The 17,573-nt window shown below is 45.3% G+C and overlaps 1 protein-coding gene across 4 annotated transcripts in view; it reads left to right on the top strand.

Annotated features, from left to right (window-relative positions):
• Positions 1–17,573, top strand: part of CAMKK2 (calcium/calmodulin dependent protein kinase kinase 2) — a 557,312-nt gene that overhangs the window by 379,843 nt on the left and 159,896 nt on the right. For all 4 annotated transcript variants that reach the window (XM_069619567.1, XM_069619565.1, XM_069619566.1 and 1 more), the window contains one exon: positions 12,541–12,592. In XM_069619567.1, coding sequence (XP_069475668.1) covers positions 12,541–12,592 — 52 coding nt within the window. The remainder of the gene's footprint in view (positions 1–12,540; positions 12,593–17,573) is intronic.

The raw sequence follows: 17,573 nt of genomic DNA, 5'->3' as shown, positions 1-17,573 counted from the left end.
TAAATTGGCAAACGCACCGATGGAAGACCGTATATCACAGTTTAGTGAAGTCTTTCCTCTCTGTTATTGAAGGAGCACAGAAGGAAGCAGCAATAGGCATAGGCTGCCCAAGAGAATGAGGCATGTGGAAGTAAAGACGCAGGGAGGTCATAGACAGGAACGTCCACTTTTAAATTCCATGGGGCGGTGCTGGGGTGGAGCCTTATTGTACAACCTTTGACCCTGCTGATGCCATGGGAAGTGACATAAAGGGAGGTTCATTGCGGGCACATGTATGTGGGAGACGCAATGACTAGGAATCAATATTTTTAGTGGCACTCTGTTTCAGGGCACTCTGTTTTACACTAAAATGAAGACCTGGCTGAAATGTTTTAAATTAATCATAACCACTGGTATTGCACTGGGCAACCTTTCATACTATAACGAAATAAAAAAAAGACTTCATCAATCTTAACCATGACATTGCTCTGGGCTGCCCCCTATAGGATCGTATGCAAATCAGTCTTGGTCTTGCCACTAATGTGAGCAGACCTGTCCAAATGCTATACCACAAGGCGAAAGCCTTGCTGACATTGCTTGGGTTGCTATACAGACATAGACTGGGTCAGCTTCTTTTATGCTACAAACGGCGTTAACAAATGATGGCAGTGAAGGCTGCGCAGAGTAATAGTACTGGTTCTGATAAATTAAAAGTCGGCTACCCATCCCGTTTTGATTTATCTCCTGTTTCCCCTCTAGATAAACATTTTTTATGAACCATCCCTTATTTTTTCACCTATACCCTAGCAGAATCAGGAGCACAATAGATTATTTTAATATCATTTGTAAAAACTTCAGAGGCACCTGCCGCAGAGATCTGTGTGTAAACTGCAGGCCACAAGCTATCTCCTGAATAGGCCTGCAAAGGATTTCTTCCTTTTTGGGCTGATAAAAAGAATAAAGTTGGTATGGCTCATGCCCTCCTGTCTGTGGAGTAGGTGGATGCAAGGGGCAACAGCAAAGAGAGCGGCTAGCAGTCATTAACTTCAGTTGCCTTCTTACGCGCTATGAACTACCTTAACCCATTGTTGACTATTGCATATTCTCTCTGACTTGTAATTGGTTAGAGACACGTGCTGTGATATTATAAAGCAGTGTGTGCCTCCCGATTGTATTGAATTCAGATCTGCTTTATAGTTTGGTGAACCTTGCATGCTACTAGTGTTAGGGTGCACTGCCACTACCTGTGCCACAATCAGTGCAGCAAAGGACTTGCCACAGCCTATCTAGGCAATAATTAGATTCTGCTGGACTACAAGTCCCAGAAGCACCGGCACCCTTTAACTCGTAACGTCGAGTGCTTCAGCGCCGGCGCTTTGAGTGACAAGCCGGTCTTGCACCGGTCCCGCCGGCCTCACTTATAAAAGCTCACCCGATTCCACTCTGCACAAAGGGATGTCTGAGGTGGGTGGTCCTTCCCAGCTCTGGGCTGATTGGGGGACTGTTGTTTTTGTTTTGCAACTATGCTCTGTTACCAAGGAATCGCACTGTGAACTACCTTAACCCATTGTTGGCTATTGCATATTCTCTCTGACTTGTAATTGATTAGGGACACATGCTGTGATATTATAAAGTAGCGTGTGCCTCCCTATTGTATTGAATTGAGATCTGCTTTATAGTTGGGTGAACCTTGCATGCTACTAGTGTTAGGGTGCACTGCCACTACCTGTGCCACACTCAGTGCAGCAAAGGACTTGCCACAGCCTATCTAGGCAATAATTAGATTCTGCTGGACTACAAGTCCCAGAAGCACTGGCACCCTTTATCTCGAAATGTCGGGCGCTTCAGCGCCGGCGCTTCAGCGCCGGCACTTCGAGTGACAAGCCGGACTTGCGCCGGTCCTCGGCGTCGGCCCAGACCCCTGCTCTTTTTTCTCCAGCTCTACCCCAGCACTCGGTAAGAATGGGAATTGAAGCCATGGGTGACATTTGGGTTGAATTACATGACATGCAACGCATGGAGGCAATTCAACAACATGCTATGCAAGTCATGGAATGGGGTACGATACATCCTCACAATACCATACACTCCTGAAAAATGACGCTTTCCAAAAACAGGCCCAACCCGAAGTGAAACAATATCGAACATAAATCTTAAACTATGTTTGCTAAACACGTGCTCCCTAAACCAACATGCATGATTTCATATTAGAGGAGAACCTTGACATCATGTGTCTGACCGAAGCATGGTTACAAGACCCGATTGATCCCACCTGCACCACTGCGGTCCCCAGAGGCTACACCATACATTACACCAATAGAGACACAGGAAAAAGGGGTGGGGTAGCAATGATAATGCGAGATTCACTACTTATGTTTCCGTCTACCCTTACATGCCAAGGCTGAGAAACACTTCACTTGAAACATTGCCCTACTGACACTAATTATGTGAACTTCGTCCTTATCTTCAGACCACCATCTCCTATTTCAGATTTCAATGAGGAGCTCACTGGACAGCTCAATTTACTTAAAAGTCCCAACTCATCCCTGCTGGTCCTAGACGATCTTAATCGCTGGCCGGGTGACCCCAAGGATACAAAAGCAATAGACCTAGAGAAGGCTCTAATCGATCTCGATTTCCAAGTTAAAAACTCTGAAGCCACAATGGACAATGGTCACCAGCTAGACTGGATCATCACAACCGATCTAGCCACCAATAACTACACAACCACTCCGTGTATCTGGTCTGACCACAACAAAATATCCTTCACACTGACCTGGCCTATTCCTTTCGAGAAAACTCCCAATGAACCCAAGAAAACGACCTGTAGAAATTTCAAGAAAATTGAAAGGACACACCTTGTGCCTTGTGTCAACAACATCCTAGCAGACCTTAGCGAGGATGATACTTGTGAGAAAATCATATCTAAATATGAACAACATACCACATCTCTCATTGACCAAATCGCTCCTTTGCACCCTAAACTAGTTAGACCTAATACCAATCATCAGAAATGCTATACCTCAGATTTAGCGGCTCAAAAAAAGCAAAAAAGACAGATTGAAGCCAGATGGTTAAAAAAACCAACCACTAGCAACAAGGACAGCTGGAAGGAACTCGAGAGGTCCTACAAAAGGAACCTTGTAGAGGTTTTAAAAAAATTACTTTAATACACAAATTCAGAAAGCCTCCAATGCTCCAGCTAAACTGTTCGAGATACTAAAATCCATCGACAAGCCTGATTCGTTGACTCCGGCATTTGTTCCGTCCCAAGCAGAATGTGAAAACACTCAAGCCGCATTCTCTAATAAGATCACTAAAGCAAGAGAAGTAATAGCGAGCGCCCAACTTAACAAAGCCAAGTATCAACAACCACACATGAAAAAGAAAACGGATCATCTTGGTAAATTTTGCTTTCAAGAAATTACGACAGCAGACATGCTTAACACCCTGGCATCGATGAAGCCTTCATCATGCGCAGAAAATATACTTCCTCTGAAAATCATACTCGAAAATGCCGACATATTTGCACCTGTACTTACAAGAATGGTAAATACTTTTTTCCAGGACCAAATGGTTCCCAAGAATATAAAAAATGTGACCATCACTCCACTGGTCAAAAAGCCCAACCTAGACCAACGAGAACCAGGAAACTTAAGACCTATAACTAATTGTAATTTAATTTTAAAAGTTATGGACAAAGTCGGATCTGCTCAATTGCAAGCCTATGTAGAGACCAATGAAATATTACATCGCCAACAATCGGGTTTCCGTGCTGCACATAACACCGAAACTGTGATGCTGGACCTACAGACAAAAATGCTAAGTATCATTGACAGGGGCAACACTGGTCTGATGATTCTGCTAGACCTTAGTGCTGCGTTTGATTTACTAGACCACCAACTACTACAGGAAGCACTGGAGAAAATCTCCAACTGCTCTGGTGAAGCTAAAGGCTGGCCATCGTCATTCTTAGCAGACCGAATTACCAGATTTCAATGGGGGGACAAATTATCAAGCAAGTCTTAACATCATCTGTGGCTTCCCCCCAGGGAGCCAGTCTCTCACCACTTCTCTTCAATTTATATCTACGCCTCCTGTGTGAGCTTTTGGACAACACTAATGCCTTTTTCACGAACTGTGCTGACGACACTCAGCTGGTAGTGGAACTGAGCAGAGACCACGTAAAAGACCACTAAATGGTAAATGAACTCTACAACATCATCGAACAATGGATGGATCAGAACTGGATGTGTTTGAACGGGGAAAAAACTGAGTTGACGGTTTTCGGGTCCAAACAAGCCAGGGCTAAACTATCATCCAGCTATGATTCCTTCATGATAAGAGTCCCACATCCAAGTAGTGACTAACGTAAAAACCCTGGGCATGACTCTAGAAGCCTCCCTGAGCTCAGATGCTCAAGCCTCCTATGTCAGCAAAAAATGCTCATACTACTTAAGACTGCTAAAAGCCATCAGACCTGTTCTGACTTAATCAAACTGTGCTACCATTGCCAGAGTGACCATCCTGTCTAGACTGGACTATGGCAATGCCCTACTATTGGGGGCCAGTAAATAATGCCTGACAAAATTCCAGCATATTCAGAACATGCTGTTCGGATAATTAAGTGGAAAGCAAAAACTGACCATATCAGTGAAGTACGAAAGGAACTACACTGGCTTAGGGTCGAAGACTGTGTAATTTATAAATCCATGACACTTACACATAAGTGCCTATATGGTAAAGCTCTGGCGTACCTGAAGTCCAAGATCATGGGCTACACCCCAACCCGCACACTTAGATCTGAGACACAAGGGCTTATTACAGCAAATCGTCATAGGAAAACAAATGGGTTAGGCAAAGCCTTCCCCAACCGGTCAGCTCAGCAATGGAATAAACTGCCATTGAACCTGAGAGCGGAATCCAAACGCCTCAGATTCCGAAAGCAATTATAAACCTTCCTATTCAAATGAACCAGACATCCCTAAGCAGTACTTGTCCTCTTCAGTGTCTTGGCATTCCAAGCGTCTCGTGTTCTGTTCCTATTTAGTCAACATGTTATGTGTAAGTCAATGGGGGTCATTACCAGTTTGGAGGTAGCCATGGTGCTATTAGCGCCATGGCAGCCTCCAAACTTGTGTCCGGGTCAGGGTTCCTTGAATGGGATTTACCGGGTCATTCCAACCTTGGAGGACCCGGTAAGTCCCCATTCAAAATACCCATCCCCATTCGAGCCCCCATGGGCTCAATGGGAATGGGGAGGGAGCTAATAACGGGCACGTTAAAAACGGGCCCGTTATTAGCTCCCTGGTCCCCTTGCGGGACCTGCAAAGGACTTCTGGTCTGACCAGACATTCTGAGCGGGTCCCTGGAGGGAACCTCGTAATGCGGCGGAAAGGGGTTAACGGCACCGGCATCCTTACCGGCGCCGTTAACCCCTTACCGCCGCACGCGTAATACCCCCAATGTCTTTATGTGGCGCCCCGATGCCTGGGGGCTTTCGGCACCTTACAAACAAGCAAATAAATAAATAAAAAATACTCTCCTTGTAAAATAACTGCAGATGAACTGTGTCGCAGATTTTCGTAGCAAACTAAGTTAAAACACATTTAGTTTGCTGAGACAACCTCCAGCAACAGCCTTTTGTTGACGTTTTTCCTGCAGTTTTGCAGGTTTTCAGAAACTCAAAACAATTTCACCAATTTCGTGAAATTGGCACAATGTAATGAACAATTTTATGAAACTTGCAAAAGCGAAATTGTCAAATTTCACACCTCCCTCGTATTCACTTGTAGGTGTTAGTGGGAGCGAACATTAGTGTGTTTAGCAGGTGGGAATTACACTATCCGGTGTAAGTGGCACCCAATCCCAATATTAAGGATGGAGGCATGCATTGCCTTGTCTGCAGCGGGGCGAATCAAAGAATCAACAAATAATGTGTTGTTAGCCGCACACATTAATGGCTCGGAAGTCTCCATTGGCGAAATCGGCCTGCAGGAAAACATCATAGGTTTGTATGCTCAGCCTACCCAAGGACCCCTCTCTAGCTCTCCCTCCCAGCTACCACCAATAATCCCTCCACCGATAAGACCTAGTGCCAGAGTCAGTCAAGGGTTACTGAAACCTGTAAAGTTTGTCTATAGAATAGCCGTAAGAAGAAGTTTCGGGAGCCACACAAGCCTGCAGTGCCAGAGAAGGGGAGGTGAGGCAACCTCCAGTGAACTCTAGAGATGCGTACACTGGCTCCAGAAGCTCGAAGGTGTAGGGCAGAACACAGGCAACCAGATAAAAAAAGACAAACCTCATGAGGAAAAAGGCGAGGTGCACCTCTTGAAAGGATTACAAAGTTTTATTTCTCATACCAAAGAAAAAAGGTATATGTTAGTAGGGGCATTAAAACCTGACTGATATGGAGCGCTCTGGTTAGTTCAAAGCAGGACAATACATTTGAAAGGGGGGTTGTCATCACAGATGATGCAAGTAGTATATGATACTAATTCCCCTAGCTCATTCGTCATCACCTATATACACACCACCAGCTCCGTATCTCGATATCATTGTAATCATTGATGATTTGAAATCTTCCCGTGCCGCGGGCCCTGATGATGTATCGAATCTTGTAATTAAAGGCGATTCATCATTATGGGGCGCTGCTCTTCATACTTTATTCCGTCATATTGGTAAACATGGAACCCTTCCCCCATCCTGGAAGTATAGTAACATGTTAACAGTCCATAAGAAAGGGTCCTGGGATAATCCACTAAACTTCCGTATGCTGGCTATGCTAGACTCAACATCAAAAATATTCACAAACGTTCTGTTGCATGAACTGAATTTATGGATCATTGTGAATAAGATCCTCCCAGCGAACCAAATCGGATTTAGAGAAAAATCAAGTAGATCACATAACCTTCTTATACTTAATTCTGCAATTGAACACTCATGGCAGCAGCGCAATCTTGATGTATATTGCCGTCGCATTCCATACTGTCTTCAGAAATCGTCTGTGGCGCACACTCGATGCATGGGGGATTCCACCTGGCTTGCTACGCATGTTAATGTCGTTACATGCTGGCACAACTGTTTGTGTCCGCCTTAATGCATTAGGCAAATTATCAAAATCATTGCCAACCCAATGTGGGGTTAAACAGGGGTGTATGATTGCGGCTATTTTATTTAATTTATACCTTGCCGATATGTTTGAGTCTTTTAATATTCAAGGTGCCAACCCCATAAAAATAAAGAAGGTGTCCCTGGGCTGGCTTGCCTATGCTGACGACCTCCTGATTTTAGACTATACTCCCGCTGCCTTGCAACTATTGCTGAATGCCCTTGTCTCATATTCGAAAGACAATGGCCTGAAGATCAATACCGCGAAAAGTAAAATCATGGTATTTACCCAGAGTAAAGTCATACAAATATTTGGGTGTAATTGTGGATGACAAATTAAAATGGGACATACACTGGGACGAACTGAAACTGAAATGTATGATACCATTAAATGCACTTAGTGCTTTCATTGGTCGTAACAGCGGCTTGTGCGCATCGGCTGTTTTGTCCATTTAAAACACCAAAATCTTGGCAATGTTATCGTATGCTATTGCAATCTGGGGGCAAAAAGTTAAAACACGTATCATTAGGTTTGAAGCAAAACTTCTGCGTAGATTATTTCGTCTTCCACAATGCATTAGTGTTGAATACCTATATTTAGAATTTAACATCAAAGGTATTTGGAACGTCTATATGGCTCAATGTGTTTTATTCTACCACCGCCTAACGAGTGTGCATACAGAAGCGATCATTGTCCCCTATATGGAGGCCTTCTCAGCTCTTGATGACAAAATACTGATTGGCACAATTGGCGTTCTAAAACAGCTACACAAGAAATGGTTACATGAGGGCCCTATAACATTGCTTGCTGGTGACATAAAATACTGGCTCAAGGGGAAAATTGGCAAGTGTGCTTTTTTAGAAAACATTCATCATATCGAAAATCTATCATCGACTGTTGACTTCTGCAAGGAGAGATGGTCTCACATGACCATTCCAAAATATATATCTGCTTACCCGGCCCCGCACATCTTTCGAACATATCTGCTACTCAAATTTAATGTATCGGTAGCTTTATCACCGAAGAGCTGGCAGAATAAATTAGTATACCATCATACAGACTGTCGGTTGTGCGGTGACCTGCTCAATGAAACAGTTTTCCACTTGATTATGGAATGTGAAAGCCTTGTGTTTTTACGACTCAAATATTTTAAGGCATATAATAATGCAGTAAATGTGTGTGAAATACCTTCAGTATGGTTGACCTTTTTCCAAGGCAATGATATTAACCTAATGTTTTTTATTGTTAAGTTTTATCTTCATGTAGTTGAAATTCTAACATGTCTTCGTTAAGATGATCTGTGCTTTTAATCAGACTGCTTTTAATTAGATTGTAAGGAACATGCTGAATGTATTTTCATCTTTTGTATGTTGTGTTATACAACGCCTTGTTGCTAAATGTATATCAATAAATAAACTTCAAACTTGACCTGCTCTGTATGGGATGGCGGATTATTGGTTATGGTTTCCTTTTGCCAGTCCCCTTCCACATGGTCTTTGGCCATGTCCCTTCTGGCTCTAAAGACATGATTGGCGGTCTGGTTGTGAATGTTCCTCTCCTACAAGCACCTCACTTGATGTGCACCTGGCAATTAGACATGAGCTCAGTGGATACTCTCGAGGTCAAATTAGCCCTCTGAAAGGAGATGTGCTTTTTTAAAATCCAGGACACGTAGGCGCCCTTGTCATGTCTCCCCAGCACTGACCTAATTGTGTTAACCTCACCCCATGCACCTTGTTATACAAATCACAGGACATTCTGCTCTGCGCTCCCCCCTTGACGGCTCCCTCCTCCACGGATCTTCACCCGGGTTCCTCCAGAATCACAATAATCAGTTAAATAGTGAGGGATTTAGGAGTTTGTATGGATGGGTATCTGGCACTTCAAATAGAGGGACCATTATCTTGGGGGTGCTAGTGCCCTAAATGTAGGTTGGCCTGTTTTGGCAACTCAGGACCTCTGCCCTGACTCCCATGGGATCATCCTTTTGGGACAGGCGCAGCCCTACCCGTGCTCAGATATTCGCATTCCTTTCTAGTTTCGTCAGCCTGCAACGTGAGACAGTGGATAGTGGTATCAGTTTGGCCTGAAGGCCTTATTCTCTAATGCTTGGGCTGGGAATGGGGATGGGAAAGTGGATTAATTCAGAATGCCACACTCTATTATTGCTGGTACTGGGGCCTGGCCTGTCTAGGCCTCAATTTCAATACGTCAGCGTTTCAGTGTTTTCTGCTGCATGGTGGGACTGACTATGCCTGGTTCATTCGCGTTGCTTTCTACTATATTCCTTCATTCCACAGGTACAAACTCCTTCCCTGGGCCATCTAAGGACCCATAACCCACTACTCCCTTGTCCCCGTACCCTACCCATATATCGCCTATTGCTCATTCCGTCCCCCCTACAACGGTGTTTCTTGGTTTCTTTATGCTCTTAGTATATCTTCCTCAATGCATCCCAACAAAGGTCTGACTTCCCACGTGTGGTGGAAGAGACCTTTCTTTGGAGAGGTTCATCCCGATCATTGTTGCTATTTCCTGTGTAGAGGGCCCAGTTTTGCGTTTTAGTTGGCTTCTACCCTGTACATCGTTCGCAAATAAAATAAGTGAACTGACAATACTTAGTCTTTGAGTCCTTCTTGATCCCGGGTATACTACATAACGCAACTTAGTAATTAGTTCAATCTTGTTTTGCTTGCTTTTAGTTTTGGCTGATTGGTGGCCCAGCCAACATTTGCTAACGATAAGATTCACATGCCAGAGAGCTGAAGAAAGTGACTGGATTAAGTACTACATACAGAACACTCTATGCTGTGTGTATCCTGCTGCTTGTAAAGTAGTGTGTTCCAAAATGACTCGCACAGCACAGAATGTACTGGATTGAGTGCTTCCAAGGCAGGAGGAGGGCAGGGTGTACCCTTAAAGCATAAAGGTTGGCAGTGTGGTACAACTACGAAGGCATTATTTCACTTTGCACCACAGTTTCTGAATACTCGGCCAACGATGTGAGTAATGATGGAAATACTGACTAACAGTGTATGTTTAACAATTAGTATTTTTAACGTCTTTAGAAAAACCACAACCATTTGCTTTGTTCATTCTGGTTTTTATATGGGGTCGGACTTGTTTCACCCCACTGGTGTTCTTCGGTAAACCCCACCCTAGTTGCCGGACGGCCCTTTCATGTTATTACACTCCTCGGTCCACACCCTGGAGGCTCCTCTTTCTGGTTTACCATTATCAACACCTCTAACTTCCATCACCCTGTGTCTCTGCCCAGTGGCGCCAACTAAGCGGTTGATGGGGGTTTTGAAAAAATGAAAGGGGTGCAGGGCCTCCTCCGTTGGCATGGCTGTGGTATTGTGGGATAACACCATTTCTCTCAATGCCCCCTCCGTGCCCTCCTCCCCTGGAGTGGACACCCCTGCAAAATCTTCATTCTCTCCCCTGCCTCCCTCACCTATTGCACTGCATGGTGCGGGGGATACTCCCTCAACCCCGGCCTCCTGGCACGCTCTGTTTCCTGTCTGTCCCATTTGTTGCTCATCCACACCCGTATCCCTAACCTTACCCCCCACACCTGTACCTCACACCAGTTTCCCCACATTACCTATGACCCCAATGTGCCACTTTCTGGTCCCTGCTCGTTGCGCTTGCACGGTAAACCTATGCGCTCATTTTTATGAAGGAAGTAGGCCGGACGGAGCATTTCCTGGATTGCCTACCATTCCCCTCTTTTATCTGACCCTTCCTTCTTGACTGTCTCTTTTCTCCTTCCACCGCTTGCTCCTGCCTGGGTCTGACCTGCCCTGCCAGGACCTTCCTGTTCTGGCTGATTAGGCCCTGACCTTCACCGCTCTCTCCTTCACCCCTTAGTCTTCTCGGCTTTCCTCCCATCTCTCCCATACTACTCTCTTCCCCTGGTGTGACCATTTAGGGGTGGGGGGGTCTGTAGATTATTATGAGGGTCTGGATCATGGTTTATTCTCCAGTGTGGGACTGCCCTGATTGCTTGGTGTGGTGGGCAGAGACTGGATCCATGGGTCTGCCTCCTGGTGAATGAACATATCTCGAATATTATATATTGAAAATGTTTATAGAGAATGCACTTTTTTTACTTTTGTTGGGGGGGGGGGTGCAAATCCCTTTTTCCCACCCCTAAAAATCCACCCCAACCGTTTTCTAAACATATTTAATCCTTTACCGCACCCCTAAATGCATTCACTATAAAGGTTTTCGATATCAAATATTCAATATAAACACTGTATCCCGCCTGGGATGTGCCAGGGACTGGGGGAAGTGACCACGGGATCCTCTCTGTAACTCACAGGGCACAACATGCACTGACTGGCTCGGGGTGGAACCAGGCCATCCGAGTCACTGGCCACACGGTTCCTAGAGCCAGCAGCTGACCTTGTCACAGTTGTCAAAACATGAGAAGGGGCCATGGCAGTTTTTGATCGGGTAAATTAGCCTCAAGCTTTTAACATACCTCAACCTTTAAGAATGGATTAACACACATGAGGCATTTAGAAAACCATTAAACATGTCTGTCAAATCATTTTCCTGCAATTTAGTGTAACAAAGTCCCTGCGGCACTCAGCACTTTTTGATGGCACCTTTACATTGATTCTTGCACACTGCTTCAGATATAGAGATGGACATGAATGATGTTTAGCAGTGTTTGAGAGGTTGGCTTTTCTATGTATACATTTTATGATGTTATCGTGTGAATGATCTTTACTCTACTGTGATTTTTTTGATAATAATAAAATATGATGATACAATCTAATACCTGACCGAGCCTTTTCTCCTCCCTACGCCTACCTCTTCTTTACACCACCACTCAACTAGAACACAGTGATACTATGACACCATTCGGTATAACTGTTCTCATACTAACATCTCCCGCTCACCCCCCATCATTCTAAGTAAACACTGCTGGTTACACCCCCCCCAGCCAGGCGTTCCCCTTAGGCCTAACGCAGCCACGGTCAGTCTGGATAAATCCTGCCAGAACGAACACATACCCCTGATCTCAACCATCACCGCTACCGCTAAGAAGCAGCTTTTTCACAAATACCACACCAGCTGCACACATACCTGGTGCGCACACGCGTCGTTGACTCTCCCTACTCTCTCTACTGACCTGAACTTCGTTTCCCAAGGGCGTTCAACCTACCAGCGCCTTCAGACCATACCAATGGTATATAAGACGCTATATAAATGCAAAATAACATAACATAACATAATATTGAATAATTTGTGTATCTATCCGTGCGACCACCTGCTTTTGTTGTTGAATCACTTTGTTCCCCAGGTCCACGGTTTAGGGGACATCCATCCTTTTGAACTCTTCAAAGTCCCTGCTGCACCTAGCTCTAAACCACTGTTTGCCAAAACGTTATATTAAAAAACCCAGCTAACACTTGCACTGTTGCTTCATCCTCCAGGCAATGAAAGTTCTCTCGAAAAAGAAGTTGACGAGACAAGCCGGATTCCCAAGTGAGTCGTGCGCTGCCATGTAGTTTCCTATTTTAATTGCGCTGCAATGCCTATTTCCACATGTGTTCATCCATCCTGACGGTGTTGGATCATCTCACAGCAATTATCGCAACACCCATAGTGCTCAGCGGGCCCTGCCTGGTAGAAAGTGAGAACCAAGGTGTTCATATGTAACGTCGAGGCGGAAATTGGCACACACCCAATTAAACTCTAGATTGGCGGCACAGTTATCGCGCACTGTCAGAGGACTCGTACCAATTAAACAGTAAAGTTCCTTTTCGCTGTCTGTTGGGAGTCACCTTTCATTAGTTTAATTGTGTTGAATTTAGAATATGTTGGCGCTCAACTGAAAGTACTTTGCATGCTCTCTCTCTTAACATTCGCAGAAGCATATTCCATATGTCTGGAGGTTAGGGTGGCCAGACGTCCCGGTTTTCCCAGGACAGTCCCTGGAAATCACCCTCCATTCTGGGTGTGCCGGGAGTTTTTCCATTTTAGAAACCCCTTCCCAGGTTTGCATGGTTGGGTGGCTACGGTCCCGGTTTTTGCCGGGACCCGATTTTGAAATCCGGAAATCGTGTTCCTGCGTGAATGCCCCCATTTCCTCCCATTTCCCCTCCCCAGCGCTGTTCTCCAATGAGAGGAGTGTGTCTGTGAGCACACCTCCTGCCTTCCCCCACCCCCTGCAACAGGCCAACGACATAGAAGTAGGAATACAGTTGTATTTGTAATTCCGGTAGTCCTACTTCTATGTCTATTGCCTGCCGCAGTTTAAAAAAATATCTGGTCACCCAACTGGAGGTAGTTGTGAAGAGTAACTTATAAGGTTGGAGGTGGGTGCTGCCATTCCACCATATTTTGCTCTTATGGGTCTGCCCCAGCAGGGCGGTTGGCCTTTCAAACCATCCCTGTTGTCCGCGAGTGTGCTGTCCGTTTTGGTGGGAGCAATATGTTTGAACAGCCAAGTGCTGTGTGCTTCACACTCAGGTCTCCTTGCAGAAGGTTTACCATGAGGGTCAGGCCCGCTGCACGTCATTTTTGGCGATATGGAGGGTGAATCAGTGAGCATCGAGCGGAGAGGGGCTTCTTGTCATTTCATCCTCTGCGAGAATCCTTGACTGCGCTGTTAGTTTAAGTGGAAGTCTCACCACAGTCCTCAGACAATTTAAGGTTCCCCAAAAGTACTGTCAAAGAAAGCAAGCGCAATCAAAATGAAGAACTAAGAATGGTCTCCGTTATGTTGTCCAAAAACGCTCCAGGTGCAATATCTTCAAGTGCGTGCTAAATCATGCTCCAGAACAACGTACCATTACCACTGCCTACCACATCTCCTCAAAACAATTGAACGATCCCCTCAAAAAGGGTGAAATCCAGTGCAAGCAAAATGTAATCACTGTTAAAACGTGCAAGGGATGAACAAAGGGGCTTCGGGGTCCAGTAGCTTTTTATGATTTCAGGGGTACCCCCTACAGCACCGCATTCTCATTGCCTACATCATTCTGCAATGAGGCTCAAAGCATACTGCAGCACCGCATTCTCATTGCCTACATCATTCTGCAATGAGGCTCAAAGCATACTGCAGCACCGCATTCTCATTGCCTACATCATTCTGCAATGAGGCTCAAAGCATCCTGCAGCACCGCATTCTCATTGCCTACATCATACTGCAATGAGGCTCAAAGCATCCTGAAGCACCGCATTCTCATTGCCTATATAATTCTGCAATGAGGCTCAAAGCAGCCTGCAGCACCGCATTCTCATTGCCTACATCGTTCTGCAATGAGGCTCAAAGCATCCTGCAGCACCGCATTCTTATTGCCTATATAATTCTGCAATGAGGCTCAAAGCATCCTGCAGCACCGCATTCTCATTGCCTACATCATTCTGCAATGAGGCTCAAAGCATCCTGCAGCACGGCATTCTCATTGCCTATATAATTCTGCAGTGAGGCTCAAAGCATCCTGCAGCACCGCATTATCATTGCCTACATCATTCTGCAATGAGGCTCAAAGCATCCTGCAGCACCGCATTCTCATTGCCTACATCATTCTGCAATGAGGCTCAAAGCATCCTGCAGCACGGCATTCTCATTGCCTACATAATTCTGCAATGAGGCTCAAAGCATCCTGCAGCACCGCATTCTCATTGCCTACATAATTCTGCAATGAGGCTCAAAGCATCTTGCAGCACCGCATTCTCATTGCCTACATCATTCTGCATGAGTCTCCTGTTCTTTGTCACCCCACGCATGGAATATTTGAATGGTGCAGCATCCATGCTGTGATAAAGGCTATCCCAATTCGATTGATTCAGAAAATGCGCCTCTATTTCTAATTGCATCCACAAGTAGGACTGACATCCTCTATCAAATTGATATCAAATTGATATTTTTGCCTTGAGAAAGCGCTGCCGGGCAAGAACATTATCATGGCAAAATACATACGATTTAAACTTTTTATATAGATAAAGGGAAATAGTACGCAAATATTTTTTCGAGAAATATTTTTCTATTTTGCGAAGAAGACTCGCAAGTTGTGCAATACGCGCTCCTGGTTGGAGGCTGTGCATGCTCTTACTGAATCAAATGCGCAATGTAAGTCTTTTCGTAATAAATGAAAGATGGACATCGTGCAAGATCCACGCGCACGCTTGTGTGAGATCTTCTGGACAGGAAATAAACATCAGCCTCAACCTCTCACCCTTCTGCTGAAGACTGCATTCCTGCAAAATCAAGATAGAAGATCCTTCTCAAAGAATGTTTCCATGGGCCTCATGACAATGTTGCTCACCGGCACCCCTGTTTCCGGATCGGCAAACTAGGAGTTTGCGAGCTGGAGTCGCTGTGCCCGACACTAGCGAGCTGGAGTCGCTGTGCCCGACAGGTATGACATTGCCGGGTGCAGCGGCCACGGTAGGCAGACCGGTCACAGAAGCGCTGGCACCATTAGCAACGGTGCTTCTGTGTCCCACTCTCATAGAGTCCTATGCGACTTGATGGGAATGGGGACTTACATTTTACTAGCACCTGATTTCCCGGGCCGCCGGAGTTGTAATCTCCCGGTGGCACTTGTAAAATATTACAGTCCAGCGGCAACTCGCCGGTAGCACCGGCAGGGTTACCGCCGTACCCGTAATGAAGCCCCATGTCTCTCTATTTGTAAATATTTAAGACAATAGTATCAGGTTCTTTTAAGCCATGCTTAAAATCCTGCATAAAGAAAATCACTGTAACTTCTCTTCTCTAAATATAATATCCCCTCGAATACATGTCTGCTCTCTCCGTAAAAGTGATCTTTCCAGTTCTCTTCTGTTAAAGCAGTGTCCAAAATGTTTGTCTTAAAAAAGCACTATGCCATCTCTTATCAAAATGAGCACTGAAACAAACAGTCCCCATGCTTCTTCCTGTTTCTTGCTTTCCAGAGACTGCAAAGAAAACACAGAATCTGGGGAATTCTATGGGCTCGGGAATCAGCTGACCCGAATTCCAATAGCCAAACATCGCAAAATCAAAGAAGTTCAGAGATTCCAAAACGCTGTGAACGTTTGGGTGTGGAGTGAATGTGCTCAAATAGGTATACTTGGTGGCGAGCATTTGATGGTTGGTTGCTTGGATACTCTGTTTCCTTAAGTAACCCGCTCCTCCACCTGCTAAAGTAGCACGCGGTCTAGTTAGGCCTACGGCGACGGTCTGCAATGTGCGGCTCTACATGTGTTTTGGAATTCGACTGTGATGAGATCTCACCATCTGGCTAGCGATAATGAGAGCTAAAGCCCAAAACATCTGCAGAGCAAAAGGTTGTAGAATCCTTGGGGCATGTTGACTTCGTATTGAACCCAGAAGATTGCGGTTCTAATCCCTGCTTCCACGTTGACCAAATCCTGTGCGAAGCATGTTATGATGTGAGTGCCTAAAAGTGGCTAGAAGTTGGCTTTAGGTACCATATGAAACATGGATTGGTCACTAGAATGGTGTGGTGTGGCCTGCAGTAAGGAGATATCCATGAACCCTCCAACAGGGGGTGGTGCTGGTGAGTGGGGAAGGAGGCTCCAGGCTGAAGTTTTGGGATCCCATCTATGCTGTAAGCAAAACTATTGTAAATGTGATGGGCAAATCATGGCCCTCCACCAGTGTCCATGGAAATGCCATAGATAGTCATGGTTTGTCCATTATCATGGAACAGGGTGACCACCCACATATGGCTGTTGTATGTTTCTTGAAAACGACTTCCACTTTTACTGTCTAGGTTGGCTCAGCTAGGTACATTTTGAGAACCACACGCAGGCATTACAGCTCACAAGTTAAGTATTGTTCCCCTAGTGACCCACCCGGTATTGCTTTTAGTTTTCCCCACTGTAAATGTCCCCATAGGGTTCCCCACTGTGCTATTGCACTGTACTTGGTTTGCCTCTAGGTTTCCCGCCCTTGCTCTGCTCTCTTATGTGTCCCCCTTGTATCTGATTCTCAGGCTCAGGCTATGCTCCCCTTTATCTCTGCCCCCTACTGTGATTTGTTGATTGTGCCCGCCTTCCCGCTGTAATTCTGACCCTCTGTTGCGCCCCACTGCATTTATGCTCCCCAGGCCCCACTGTGTGTTCAATCTATGATTGCTTACTCACTCCTCTGCTACTGACTCACCTTTTATTTATTGTTCATTTATAAAGCGCTTAATACCAGTGAGTGGTTTCTAGGTGCGGGATCAGGATTCGAACCTGTGCTGCATGGTGTTTTCTTGCTTCCAAGACAAACGCGTTGAGCTATTCTTTAAAGGTCCTACCATCTTACTACATGCACACACACCATGTACACACAACAACTTCATGCCTACAAGTGCCACATTAACCTTGATGGAGTTATGCCAATGCTCACATGTTTAGTTTTATCACATCCACCCCCCCCGCCCCCCACAGCGCAAAACACTGGTTAACCCTGCCTCACAGCACTGGAATTTAAAAGATCTTGTGCTCCCTCCACCAGATAGAA

This window comes from Ambystoma mexicanum, chromosome 10, assembly GCF_040938575.1.
Source record: "Ambystoma mexicanum isolate Mex_15411 chromosome 10, UKY_AmexF1_1, whole genome shotgun sequence".
Classification (NCBI taxonomy): domain Eukaryota; kingdom Metazoa; phylum Chordata; class Amphibia; order Caudata; family Ambystomatidae; genus Ambystoma; species Ambystoma mexicanum.
The sequence above is the reverse complement of the archived record's forward strand: the minus strand, read 5'-3'. Positions and strand labels throughout refer to the sequence as shown.